A 14,946-nucleotide genomic window follows, 5' to 3' on the forward strand; every position below is an offset into this window, starting at 1 on the left:
AACTCCTAGTAAAAGCCACTGGCTCTCACAAGGTGAAGTAAGGGCCAAGCCTTCTTGGATCAATTTTACCAGTTACCCCTGAGGCACAAGATTTACCAAACTCTGACCACAAATGTTACCAGAATACAATATGCTAGCAACAGCCTGCACTACTCTGCCTCTCACTAAAAGACTTCAGGCTTGGGTTTTATCCCTTTACGTTGGATGCAGAATGAGCAACTGCAATTTTCTAGGCCAGTTTGTTATCTCAAGAATGCAATATGAAGCACTTACTGTCCTTGAAGTAGGTGGAGCTGAAGGGCTTGTTAGTGATACCATTTCCTGAATTGCCAAACGCAGTTTTAATCGGTGAAGAGCGTTACTAATGCCAATCTCCCTCTGGATCTCTGTATCTGACAAGGCAGACATGATAGCACCACTCTTTACATTGGCTCTGCAGGCTGCAACATACCAGGCAGGCATACCTACCCAAAGCTACAACACAGAAGGTCACAGGTAAGCTTATGTTTACATCTCTACTCAGATAATCATCCTTCCCCACAGCAGAATTATTGTTAAACCACTTTGTTAGTCTGAGAGTATTGATAGGGAGCAATAGGAGTGTTTTCTCGCTATTATGACAGCAGCCTTGGTCCAGTATTGGTAGCTTAATAAACAAAATAGAGAAAGAGGGAAGGGTAGATTTTCTGCAAGAGAAAAAAAAAGTTTTCCATTCCATCTTTCTAACTGTAGCTGCTTTTCCTAGTTCAATACAAACAAAGTGATAAAATTGACTCAAGCAGTTTCTGGTCTAGTCAATTTCACCACTCTAGAGTGAACGTCAGGTGATTTTCCGGTTTTAAAAGACTATACATCTATGCTTTCATGAAACAAATGGACTTTCTATGTCTCAGAAAAGATCTACAGCCCTGACTTGTGACACATGGTAGCATTAAATTTTTCACTTGTTTTGAAGAACAAATACAATAAGGCTGCAATCCTATACCAACTTACTTAGGAGCAAGCTCTCATTGGGAATTCTGCATAGACGTGTTTAAGAATGCATTGCAAATCTAATTAAAATTTTCTCAGCAACACACCTGCTGAAACTGGCAGAGGCAAATACAACAAATAAATAGATGAATAATTGGGAGTCTGAAGCCATTATTGAAGATAGGAACCAGGCTGCAATTTATCTCCTGGTGGGAAATTAAAAGGCAGCTGCTTTAAATTAACAACACAATACTGTACCATTGATATGCAACTTAAATTAGGTTAGCTAAAAATATATTCTAATTTAGGGACACAATTTTAAAGATGCAAGAATTAATTTCAATGTGAGGTAGAGAATCTGGTTGTTTGAAAAAACACTAAGTCTAATATTTGAAATAAATGGTAAATAACCTGTCTACAAAGAGCCAAAGTCATCTACTAGAGACCATTAATCATCTGAAGAGCTTGAGGCAGGCTTACCTCCAACCAGGAGACTACAGTTGGGCCATCCCACTGAGCAAAGGGAATGCCTCTTCTTCGAGCATCTTCCAAAAGTTCATGTCTGGAAGGAGAAGCAGTAAGCAGTAATACAACCATTTCATTGCTAGCTAGCTGGACACTCAACAGTTCACAGCAGTAATTTATAAACTGCTATTAAAAAATTATACTGTTTTCAGTCCTAACAAGTGGTTTACATTTTTTAAAAAATCAAGTAGCAAACAATAAAGCTAAAACCTTGAAATAAAAACGAGAAGAATGAAAACCTCCAGTCATATATTAGACACCATTAGAAACCACATAGAGTGTGTTCACTGCCCATTTAAATGCCACCTGGAATGGGGCTAGTTTCACCTCCCTTGGAAGAGAATTCCATGAGCTACCCTAATAAACCATAGATTTTAAAAAATAAACAATACTCTCTTGCAGAGTGTAGCTGCAAGAAAGTAACTAGAGTCACTTACAGACCAAGTGTGATAGTTCTAATAGGGATGGCTGGTGCCCCACATAAGAATTTACCCTGGCATACCTCCCAGAATCCTCTGCACCACACAAAGATTCTGTGTTCAATGTACAAAAGGTACATTTTATTTGGCAGCCAAATAAATGTTCTCTGAAAGTAGTATGTTTAAACAACATATCTGAAGGGAATACTAAAGCAGGCATTCTCACTTTTTTTTGAGCCGTCGGTCTTTTTCTGCTTGAGCTCCTAGTTTGCCAAGACCAAGAGAGTCCTGTATGTTTATCTCTGAATCTGTCAACATAACTGAGAAACACAATAGATAAAGAATTAGATTAGATTGTGACTCACAAGTGCTAGGGCCCCCCAAAACTAAAAATAAGCCAATTTATCTACCCAACAAATATTCTGCATCATTTTCCCAGTTGTTGCATTTCCTTTGCTACCAAGAACTTAACTATGACTTAGTGTTACATGTGAATACAGGCAGTTTCAACTGATCATCAAGCCATCAACTTTATTATCTGCTCTGCATCTCCAGAATCCACTTTGGCTACAAACCTACACACAGTTGGACTGCTAAAATCACATTGATTTCCATATGCTTTAAGCAGCCCAAATTCAGATAGGCTGCAGTGTTTGCTTTTAGTGCCTTGTATGGACCTCCACAGTTTTTGTGCTGCCTGCTCCTCATCCCCACTGATTCACCTGTCCTCATTTCCTCCCTTATTTGCACTCTGCTACTTACTTACTTACATGGGCACCATATAAAGATGATCCACACCAGTACTAAAGGGAAATATAATCTGAGTCTTACAGTAATTCAGGGAAAAGGTATAACTGGCATAGCGTCCTGATCTTATCACTTAAAATCATGGAATTGTAGAGTTGGAAGGGATGCTGAGGATCATCTAGTCCAGGGGTGTCAAACTCAAATTCATCGGGGGCTACGGCGCCGCTAGAGGGCAGACGTTCTCTGGCTTGTAGGCTGCTGCGCATGCGCTGAAGAGGCGGCTTTCTTGTGTAAAAAAAAAAAAACGAGAATAAAAGGTGAAGGCTGGCGGCCGGCGGCAGCTACACAGGCCACATGACGAGGTCTGGCGGGCCGGATTCAGCCCGCGGGCCTTGTGTTTGACACCCGTGATCTAGTCTAACCCCCTGCAATGCAGGAATATGTAGCTATCCCATACGGGGATCAAACCTGCAACCTTGGTGTTATCAGCACTGCACTCTAACCAACTGAGCTCTCCAGGCTGACATCTATTTTTCCTTTTTACTAAGGGTGGGTGAGAGAAAAAAGGAGTGCACCCTATCCAAAATGGTCAGCTGCCCCAGAAACCTTTCTTTAGAAGGAGTGAAGAGAGTCAAAGACCTTGCCCAGTAGCGCCTTCTCTGCTGAGCTGGATCAAGCGCCCTTTCTCTTTCTTTCCAAACAAGCGCCCAATAGAAGATTTGATGCCTTTCCTTTTGGAACCTTTGTGCAGAGAATCCTGGCTGCTGTTGCTGCTGCTGGGATTACTTGCTTGGTCCTCTAAAAAGCTAAAGGATGTGAAAGAAACAGCAAGATATTCAGTCTGTCAGCATCTACAATGAAGTAAATGCCATTGCCCTCTTGGAGTCAGTCCAATTTCTTCTTTTTACAAAAAACATCCCTAATACATTTCACAGTGAACTGTTCAGTCACTCCCTGTTTGGGAGGACAGCAGTCAGCATCCACATGTGCCAAATAACTAGGGATAAGAAAAAGGGAGAAAGACAGAAAATGGAGTTCTGTCTATGGAAGGGTAGTGAACCTCCATGGACTTAATTAAGCCTGACACATGTCCCTATTTGACCATGAAGCCATTCCCCATGGCTACTTGCCCCACGCCTGATGTTGTATGTGACATCAGGTGTGGGTCAGATGTAGACATGCCTACAAAAGAAGTATCAGAAATTTAAAGTGAGCTCCCAACTGTTCCTCTGCAATCAGGGCTGAATGGCTCTGACAGGGAGCCCTGTTAGGTTGGCTACACTAGAGAGTTCCCTATTGGAAATTCCCTAGCATAACCAAGGGAGGAAACAGTTTTCATTCAAATTGCTTCCTCCAAATATAGCATTTTTTCCTCTGCTTCCTCCAAACAGGGCTCCCTGAATCCTCCTCTGAACACTGACAGCTGTCAACCACCAGACATCATTATATCCAACTGTCAAAATTGGCCTGCATGGGTATGGGAATTAGGAATCTGGCTCACTGGTTGGATCCAGTCCCCCATCCCTAGTGTAAAGGGATGTGTTATTCTTTCAAATACAGGGAATGATAGTTATCAGAAAGACCCTAGAAATTCCCTATGAACAAGTCTTAGAAAACATCAGTCTTCCATTTCTAAACTTTGCCTTCATGGGAAGGAGAGGTACTGTTAGAATGTTAAGAGGAACAAAGAGAAGATAACAGCCAACAGTCTGGAGAAGAGCCAACCTATCACCTGGCAGAGATCCCCACCCTTCTTAGGAATTAAACAGAGACTCTTACTGCCTTAGGAAGTCTCACTGCCTTTGTGACATCCGCAGTCATTAAAACAATCACCACACACATCTCAAATTCACACCTATTTGCATGCCATGCAATCAAGGAGCAAAGAATGCCATACTAACAGGCCAGAAAGCAAAGGGCCAAGAGCAAAGTTGTGGGCATATAAGGGTGAGATACATCACTGACCCAACCACTCAATACAGCTGATGTTATATATTTTTTTTTTAAATGCTTTTATTGAATCCAGCTCTTTATACATTTTATCTATTTTACAACAACTCATATCCATTTTCGACTTCCTTCAACGTCGCTGACATTCTTTCATAGTTATTCTTTTAGTACACATTCCATTCTTCCATATTGCCATTTACCCCTCCTTTCCTCCTATATTCCTATTAAACAATATTCATTAGTTCTTTACAAAGCCTCTTTAAATCCCACCAGCGTTGTATTTACACCATAGTTATTTTCCAGGTAACACACAAATTTCTCCCAGTCCTTTATAAATTTTTGGTCTTTTGTATATCTAATCTTCCCTGTTAATTTGTCCAATTCTGCGTATTCTATTAATTTTGCTCTCCATTCTTCTACCTTTGGAATTTCCTCCTGCTTCCACCTCTGTGCCAACACTATTCTGGCGGCTGTTACGGCATACTGGAAAAATTTATGATCTTTCCTTCTGATATCCTTCCCTACAATACCTAATAAAAAAGCCTCTGGTCTTTTCACAAAAGTATACCTCAATATCTTTTTCATCTCGTTATAAATCTCTTCCCAGAAGCTTTTAACTTTCTTACACTCCCACCACTGGTGGAAGAATGTACCTTCTTTGAGTTTACATTTCCAGCATTTGTTATCTACTTTATACATCTTTGCCAGTCTTACAGGAGATAAATACCATCTGTAGAGCATTTTCATCATATTTTCTTTCAATATCATACAGGCAGTAAATTTTATATTCTCTTTCCACAACCTTTCCCAATCCTCCCATTGAATATTGTATCCCAGATCCTTTGCCCATTGCACCATCACCGACTTCTCCTCCTCATCCTTCATATACCACTCTAACATTATTTTGTACATTTTTGATAGGTTTTTAGATTCACTATTTATTATCTCTTTTTGAAAGATTGATTCTTTTTCTACATACCCCCTTTCCTTCAGCTCTTTTTTAAACATTTCATTAATTTGGAAGTAGTGTAGCCAGTCATATGTTAATGTTTTAACTTGGTCATATGGTTTTATTTTCCACTTGCCTCCTTCGTTGATAACCATTTCTCCATATGTTCCCCACTTTCCTCTCATGTTAGTTTTCTTAACACACATTATTTCTAACGGGGATAGCCAATGTGGGACTTTTGGTTCTAATATGTTTTTATATCTATCCCAGACTTCTATTAGTGCTCCTCTAAAAATATGGTTTCCGAATCCCTTGTGTAGCCTCTTTTTATCACACCATAGATATGCGTGCCACCCAAATTTGTTATTATACCCTTCCAAATCTAGTAATTCTTTGTCTTCCAATTTTACCCAATCTTTCAACCAACACAGGCATGCTGCCTCGTAATATAATCTCATGTCTGGGAGACCGAAGCCTCCTCTCTCCTTTGCGTCCGTCAATAACTTGAATTTAATTCTGGGCTTCTTACCTTCCCAGACATATCTTGATATTCCCTTTTGCCATTCCCCAAAAATTTTTTTACCTTTTAGTATGGGTAAAGTTTGGAATAAAAATAACAACTTAGGTAGCACCATCATTTTTACCATTGATATTCTTCCCCATAGTGATAGTTTCAGTCTATTCCAAACCTCCAAATCCTTCTTTATTTCTTTCCACATTGGGATATAATTATATTGGTATAAATCTATGTTCTTATCTGAGAGCCAAATTCCCAAGTATTTAATCTTTTTAACTACCTCAATTTCCGTTTGTTGTTTTAATAATTCAATTTTATCTTGGTCCATATTTTTCACTATCATTTTAGTCTTCATCTTATTCAATCTGAATCCTGATAGTTTCCCGAATTGCTCCATTTCTTCCATAATTTCTTTTATACTTTCTGTCGGTTCTTCCAAAGTCACCACCACATCATCCGCAAAGGCCTTTACTTTGTATTCATTAACACCTAATGTCACCCCTTTAATTTGCTTATTTTGTCTTATGGCATTTAATAAAACCTCCAGGACCACTATGAACAGTAATGGTGAAAGCGGGCAACCTTGCCTTGTTCCTTTAGATATTTTTATATCTTCCGTGATGATGTTATTTATAATCAACCTTGCCTTCTGTTCCGTATATATTGCTTCAATACCATTAAAAAATTCTTGACCCACCTCCATAACCTCCAAATTTCTCAACATAAATTCCCAGATCACATTATCGAAGGCTTTCTCCGCGTCTACGAATATTAAACTTGCTGGTTTATCACACCTATCGGACAAGTATTCTATAACATTAATTATATTTCTTATATTATTTCTTAGTTGCCTGCCCGGTAGGAAGCCTTGTTGATCTTTATGTATGATTTTTACTAGTATCTTTTTTAATCTCTTTGCTAAGATTCCTGTAAAGATTTTGTAATCTGTGTTTAGGAGCGATATGGGTCTGTAGTTCTTAATTTGGGTCAAATCCGAATTCTGTTTTGGTATTATTGTGATAAATGCCTCTTTCCATGTTCCTGGGATATCCTTTTCTTTTAAGATGTTGTTCATTACTTTAATTAACGGGACCATCAACGTATCTCTCATTTCTTTATAATAGCTTGTGGTGAACCCATCCGGGCCCGGTGCTTTCCCTCTTTTTAGTTCTTTTATGACTTCTTCTACTTCTTCTTTACAAATTGGAGCATTCAACTGTTCTTTTTGGTCTGTTGGGATCTTCTTCACCATCTTCTCTTTCAGATATCTTTCTATTTTCTTCTTATTATTCCTTTCTTTATTGCTATATAATTGTTTATAAAATTCGACGAATCCTTTCCTAATTCCTTTCGGATCTGTTATTTCTTCTCCATTCACTTCAATTTTATTAATTGTGTTTTGTTCTTTTCTCCTCTTCACTTGCCAAGCAAGCCATTTTCCTGATTTATTGGCAAATTCGAAATTTTTTTGTCTTAACCTTTTAATATTCCACTCAACCTCTTTATTTATTAGCATTGCAAACTGTGTTTGAAGAATCTTTATTTCCTGTACTATCTTCTCGTTATTAGGTTTTTTGATCAGTTTTTGTTCCTTATTCATAATCTGTTCTAAAATCTCCTTTGTCTTTTTTTCTTTGTTATTTCTTTTCCATGCATTCTGCTGAATACAAAGGCCCCTCATCACCGCCTTACTTGCATCCCACACCACACTCAATTTTGTCCCCTTATCCATATTGTCTCTAAAGTAATCAGATAAATTTTTTTGTGCTTTTTCTACAAATTTTTGATCATCCCATATGTTATCATTCAACCTCCACCTGAAGGTTCGCTCTTCAAAACCTTTTAACTCCATTTCTATTGGGTTGTGGTCTGAAATCACCTTAGCCTGTATTTCTATTTTTTGGATTCTTGGGGTTAGCTCCTTTGATACCCATATTTGGTCTATTCTTGACATTGTTTGGTTTGGTTCGGAGTGGTATGTGAATTGCTTCTCCAAGGGATGTCTGAGCCTCCAAATATCAACTAAGTTGCAGTTCTTCGTCATTGCAAAGAACGTTTTAGGTAGTTTTCCTTCCTTATTTTTCGTTTTCCTCAATCTATCCATTTCTAATGAAACCACCCCGTTCATATCTCCCATTATTATAATTTTTTGGTCCATATATTCAAATAATTTCTCCTCTAATAGTCTAAAAAATTCCTTCTTATTCCCATTTGGTGAGTAAATCCCAACAATTATCAACTTTTCACCTTGCCACTTAATTTGAACCATTATAATTCTGCCTTCTTCATCCTTAAATAGTTGATGAGATTCAATTTTATTTTTAATGTATAATACAACACCTCTTTTTTTCTCTTTATCCGAGGATACAAATTCATTTCCCAACCTTTTGTTTATTAGAATTTTCCTGTGTTTTTTAATCACATGGGTTTCTTGTAAGCATATAATATCTAAATTTTTCTTTTTTAACATATGTTCAATCCTATTCCGTTTTCTCTTATCGTTCATCCCGTTCACGTTCCAGTTCCACAGTTTTAGCGTCATTCTTCTTGTCCCTGTTTAAATTTAAGTTTATTTTATAGTCTTTCTATCTCTTCTCCTATCTCGTCTTCTTCCTCTTCTTCTGATCCTCTCTCTACCTGTTCTTCTTCTTCTCTTGATTCGAGTTCCTCCCTTAAATTTAGTCCTCCTTCTGCCCCTTTGACCTCTTCCTCTTCTACTTGAAGCTCTTTGTATCTCCTTGTAAATTTCCCTATTTCTTCCGGGCTAATCAATCTTCTTTTTACCCCTTTATAAAAAAACGAGACTCCTTCCGGGAATTCCCATCTAAAATCGATCTTGTTTTTCCTAAGCAGTTGCACCAATGGTTTATAAGTTTCTCTTCGTTTCAACAATCTTATTGGAATATCTTTAAATATAATTATATAATTCCCATCAATATATAATCTTTTCTCTCTGTTTCTTTGTAAGATCTGATTTCTCATCTCTCTATCTTTGAATGTTATTAGGCAGTCACCTGGGAATTTTTTGGCTTTACTTGATCTTATTTTCATTCTAAATGCATTTTGTATTGTTTTCCCCACTTCTTCCTCCGATAACCCCATCCATTGTGCAATCTCTTTTATCAATCTTTCTTTTATATTTTCATTTTGTACTTCCGGTATTTGCCTCAATCTCAAATTCACTTCTCTCTGTTTTAGTTCATTCATTGCGATAGAGTCTTTTATTTCTTCCTGTATTTTGTTTAAATCTGCTATCTCATTTTTCATCTTCTCTTCTTCCCGTTTCAACTCTTTCATTTCATGTTTTGTTTTTTTCAGACCCTCATCCACTCTCTTTGAAACCTCTTTAATTTGTCCCTTTAGTTCACTAACTGTCTCCTCAATCTTTTTCTCCATTTTCCCAATTTTATTATCAACCTGTTCTAATTTTATCTCCAGATTTTTTTCGCTCTGTTTGATTTCTGCAAACATCTTCAATATTTCTGTTTTGAACTCTGCTTCCTGTTTTGAAGCTCTTCTATCTGTTGGGGTCCCCCCCTCCGTCCCCTTTTTTTGTGTATGCGACATTCCCCCAAGTATCAAATATCAAATAACAAATTAAATTATACAATTTCTAAGCAATTCCTAGATACTTGCGATTACAATTGTTATTATCCTTAGATGTTATTTGGGATGTCCGTTGCAGGTTAGCACTGCGGGACAGAGAGGTAAATTATAGATTACAAGTGATTTAACAGTTTACCCTCAGAGTCATATGAAAAATTTTATCGCGTCCTCCACTAGAATTTAGAAGAGTTTAGTTGCTAATCCATATTCTTCTTGCCCCCATTCGGGCTAATCCAATCAAAGCTTTGGATAATCCGCTTTCTAATTTGAGAGCCCAAAAACACTCCAAAGGCGGCACAAAACAATTTCCCTTTAGTTTAATAGTCCGAAGATGCTCCAGAGGTCGAAGGTAAAAGAGGTAAAGTCCCAACTTCAGAGAGCCAGAATAGTAGGTATAAAGTCAAACTATTGTTCCATATTCAAATTTCGCATCCAAGTTTCAAATTGTCTTTAATTGTCCCTTAGAAATAAATTTGCCCCTTGGAAATAGGTCTCTATAATCAATAAATCCAGGAGGATTTTCGGTTAGATGCTAGAGAAGTCTTATAGGCAGACTTCTTCAATTTCGCAGTCTTAAATTGCTTCGACGCAGATTTCCTACTTTAGTACTTTAAATAGTAATACTTAGTTTAGACCCCTAGAGGGAGTCTAGCTCTACTAAGTCGTGAAGAGAGTTCTTACAAAAAAGGGAAGAGAAAGCCCTAAAATGGCCCCTTTACTTCAGCAATTCTTTTAAGGTCCAATTTTTATCAATTTAAAGTCCCAAACAGAGATAGAAAATAGATACAGAAGTTACTGAGCTGATCATCAAAGGCCAATCTTCTCTATCAGAAGCAAAAAAAAAAAAAAACGAAGCAAATATCTTAGAGAGTCTTTTAGTATAACATCTAAAACCCTCTTAAATATGGCGTCCGAGGTTTTCTTAGTGTGGTAGTCCCTCACAGGTTTTCTTAACGTAGTAGTCACTCACAGGTCCCACAGGGATATATTTGTACAGTTCTCTTTCCAATGCTTCACCCACACCGGGACCCCACTTCATTCACATGAATTTCTGCTCCCCTTTCTTCTTTTGAAGAGAATTATTTCTCCTTACCAAAGTCCACAAAGTTAAATTGTTGCAGGGGAGACGAAAACAGTAACCGCTAGCGGCAACTTACTTTCCTTTTAGGCTCTGCATACAGCCTGTGTCTTTTAACGAAGACAGACGTCCGCTGAGCTCGAACTCTTCTCTTTTTAATTCGGAGACTTCCTTGTTCTTGCCGCTCATTGACTCCAGCAATTTTAGATATTTTGTGCCCGAATTTCTTTGTTTTGAGAGCGGAGCGCTATCCCCCCCAGGCTCGGGGCTTTGCTTTTTAGCCGTTGCAATGGTCTCCCGATCGCCCACCGCTCGTTCCGCCGCGCTCTTCACCTCTTTTTACGGAGGCTACCTGACGGCCGAAACAGCAGCTTTTCAGGCGCTGCCGGGAACCTGAACCCCTAGACACCCTCCAGAGGTAAAACCAGAGGTTTTGCGCCCTAAAAACCTCTTTTTTTCAGCTAAAAAGCTAGGGCTCTCCCCACCGGAAAAAACCCTCGCCTGCAAGCTAAAGGATGTGAAAGAAACAGCAAGATATTCAGTCTGTCAGCATCTACAATGAAGTAAATGCCATTGCCCTCTTGGAGTCAGTCCAATTTCTTCTTTTTACAAAAAACATCCCTAATACATTTCACAGTGAACTGTTCAGTCACTCCCTGTTTGGGAGGACAGCAGTCAGCATCCACATGTGCCAAATAACTAGGGATAAGAAAAAGGGAGAAAGACAGAAAATGGAGTTCTGTCTATGGAAGGGTAGTGAACCTCCATGGACTTAATTAAGCCTGACACATGTCCCTATTTGACCATGAAGCCATTCCCCATGGCTACTTGCCCCACGCCTGATGTTGTATGTGACATCAGGTGTGGGTCAGATGTAGACATGCCTACAAAAGAAGTATCAGAAATTTAAAGTGAGCTCCCAACTGTTCCTCTGCAATCAGGGCTGAATGGCTCTGACAGGGAGCCCTGTTAGGTTGGCTACACTAGAGAGTTCCCTATTGGAAATTCCCTAGCATAACCAAGGGAGGAAACAGTTTTCATTCAAATTGCTTCCTCCAAATATAGCATTTTTTCCTCTGCTTCCTCCAAACAGGGCTCCCTGAATCCTCCTCTGAACACTGACAGCTGTCAACCACCAGACATCATTATATCCAACTGTCAAAATTGGCCTGCATGGGTATGGGAATTAGGAATCTGGCTCACTGGTTGGATCCAGTCCCCCATCCCTAGTGTAAAGGGATGTGTTATTCTTTCAAATACAGGGAATGATAGTTATCAGAAAGACCCTAGAAATTCCCTATGAACAAGTCTTAGAAAACATCAGTCTTCCATTTCTAAACTTTGCCTTCATGGGAAGGAGAGGTACTGTTAGAATGTTAAGAGGAACAAAGAGAAGATAACAGCCAACAGTCTGGAGAAGAGCCAACCTATCACCTGGCAGAGATCCCCACCCTTCTTAGGAATTAAACAGAGACTCTTACTGCCTTAGGAAGTCTCACTGCCTTTGTGACATCCGCAGTCATTAAAACAATCACCACACACATCTCAAATTCACACCTATTTGCATGCCATGCAATCAAGGAGCAAAGAATGCCATACTAACAGGCCAGAAAGCAAAGGGCCAAGAGCAAAGTTGTGGGCATATAAGGGTGAGATACATCACTGACCCAACCACTCAATACAGCTGATGTTATAAGCCACATTTTCATGACCATTCCTGTCATTTAATGGACATTTCAGTGATTAGATGTAATGTTCCAATTTGTTGTTGTTTAGTCGTTTAGTCGTGTCCGACTCTTCATGACCCCATCGACCAGAGCACTCCTGTCTCCCACTGCCTCCCGCAATTTGGTCAAACCCATGTTGGTAGCTTCAAGAACACTGTCCAACCATCTCGTCCTCTGTTGTCCCCTTCTCTTTGTGCCTTCAATGTTCCAATTATGCCTCAACAATCCCTTACTAGGAGTTTTCTCCACAAAGGAAAGGTCAGATCATCTACAGGGCATTCTGAAGAGCTATTGCCATCTATCTTTGAAGGAGCTCAAAGGAATGAAAAGTGCATGCTTGGGTTTCTAACAGCTAGTTGCGGATTGCAGTACACATTTAATTCTGCTAATTTCTCATCAGAATTGGGACACAAAATTAGCTTTAGACACAGGAAACTTTTGTAGATTTTGATAAAGTATGTACTTTATTCTGCAACACCAATGTGATACTCTCCTAACTGAATTGGAAAAGATTTTGGATTACCTTTCCATAACCTCTAATCCAACCTCTGATCCACCTGTCAATGTAACTGAACATACAGTACGCCACTGGCTACCTACAGTAGGCAGAGCCCCTCCTCCCCTCTCTTGTCAGCCCCCTATACCTCTTGCCTTCCTCCTGGCTCAAAGCAGGATGTCCAAGCTTCTCCAGCCGCAGTGTCCTGGGTGAGGAAGGAGGAGAAGTCTCACATTTTATGGTGGTTTTATCTTCTCGGCTCTCATCTCGACCAGCTGGTGACTGAACAAATAAGGGGAGGTCAGAGTGCAGATCCCTGTCCAAGCACCTCCCTCCCATCTCTATCTCACTCACCATCAGCATAGCTCACCTGCCAGTTCAATTAAAGGAGAAGGTGGAACAGGGTCACATGCATTTTCGGGGGCTGCTGCTCACTGCATGCCCTAATCCAAAGGCCTGGATGACTGAGTGACAATTATCAGTGTCACTTGGAGTGATGTAGCCCTAATGGGAGGGAATGGAGCCCAATAACAGCAGGAAGGAGGAGACAGGTTGTGACCCATCACCATCGTAGCAACAAGGAAAGCAGCCTCTGCCTTCCCAAGGCCTATGCTCTAACTTAGAAGCAACACATATACAGAGCTGCTTTTGAGTCTGACCATTCAAACTGCACAGATCTCTGAAGAAGGTATGTGTTGTCATCATTTAGATGAGCATATTTCCATCTGGTACCATTGGGTCCAAAGTAGCTTCCCACTGTTATAAGGGTCATCCTTGAAGTATCCTTCCATAGTATGTTGTCCACAACTGGGAGCAGGCAATTTACTGCCTAAGCCAAGGAACAATCCTCAATCAGCACTATCCAAAGATTGACAGGAGGGTGAACATGTACCCTGCTTACGCCTCCTTTGCAACAGCAATTGAAGGGGCAGGCTTAAAGAGCACTGCATGCACTAAGTCAAGGTGAGAGAAAAGTGGTAAACATAAGCTAAGCATGTGCCAAAAGAATGTATTGTTCTCACAGACCCTGGTGTGCAGCAAAGCAGCCTCTTACGGTCTCTTAGAAATATGACACAATTCTCAATATTATGATTTTCTTAAGACTTCCATTTCTATCATGCTGAACTATAAACAGGAAGTCAAGGGAAACTGCTTTGGATTCCCCAAAGCATTCTCCTTAAAGTAAATAGAATCTGACACTACAAGCAAGATCTAAGCACCCAAACAGAGGGAGTAAACATGCTTCTAGAGACATAAGGCATAGCCACTGGGACAGGAGGTGGGTGGAGAGAATACACGCTACTGTTTAAACAGGAGTCATCTCCAAACTCATTTGCACCGAACAAATCACAGGCAGGCACTGAAGCTGAACACAAAGACAGATAAAAATGAAGAAGCGGGTGGAAGCATGCGGGGAATGGTAAGGGTATGCTGCTGCACACTACCATAGCCAGCCAGGCTGCAATTATGCTATTCATCATGTAGAGTGGGTTTTGAATGCAAAATTGGTAGTTTGTGGGGGGTTTTTTAGAATCCTAAAGCTGTGTATGGAGATAATTTTTCAGAAGCAAAAGGAACACTTCCTTGTGTTAAGAGCACTCAAAGATAGAGCCCAAATCCTACACCAATAGTGGAAGATAATTGGCCAAGCTAGATGGATGGGGGGGTCATTATGAGGAAGAGCCACTTTGCCACCATTTAAGAAGGTTAAACAGGGCAAGCACATCCTGCCAAAATAAAATGGGTTTGTAGATTTCTCCCACCAATACGTTTTTTACTTGATGGAGAATTGGTTCTTTTTTCTTGGTTCTCCATGTTTTAAGCTCTACACAAGCACTGCAACACTGCAATGAAGAAGTGCTTCCTGAGAAGAATTATTTTTAAAGAACTAAATTCAACACGCATTCCCCCACAAGTTCCTTGTCATCAGTAATGCCATAGCTACTGTATGCTAAGGATT

General features: G+C 39.7%; 1 protein-coding gene across 7 annotated transcripts in view; it reads right to left on the reverse strand.

Moving 5' to 3' along the window:
* The window catches only part of PPFIA4 (PTPRF interacting protein alpha 4), a 122,143-nt gene that overhangs the window by 20,889 nt on the left and 86,308 nt on the right, over nucleotides 1-14,946 (reverse strand). For all 7 annotated transcript variants that reach the window (XM_082227482.1, XM_082227480.1, XM_082227479.1 and 4 more), the window contains 5 exons: nucleotides 13,135-13,268; nucleotides 3,303-3,469; nucleotides 2,143-2,236; nucleotides 1,453-1,534; nucleotides 274-474 (listed from right to left, as the gene is read on the reverse strand). In XM_082227482.1, coding sequence (XP_082083608.1) covers nucleotides 274-474; nucleotides 1,453-1,534; nucleotides 2,143-2,236; nucleotides 3,303-3,469; nucleotides 13,135-13,268 — 678 coding nt within the window. The remainder of the gene's footprint in view (nucleotides 1-273; nucleotides 475-1,452; nucleotides 1,535-2,142; nucleotides 2,237-3,302; nucleotides 3,470-13,134; nucleotides 13,269-14,946) is intronic.

This window comes from Podarcis vaucheri, assembly GCF_965113315.1.
Source record: "Podarcis vaucheri genome assembly, chromosome: 6".
NCBI lineage: Eukaryota > Metazoa > Chordata > Lepidosauria > Squamata > Lacertidae > Podarcis > Podarcis vaucheri.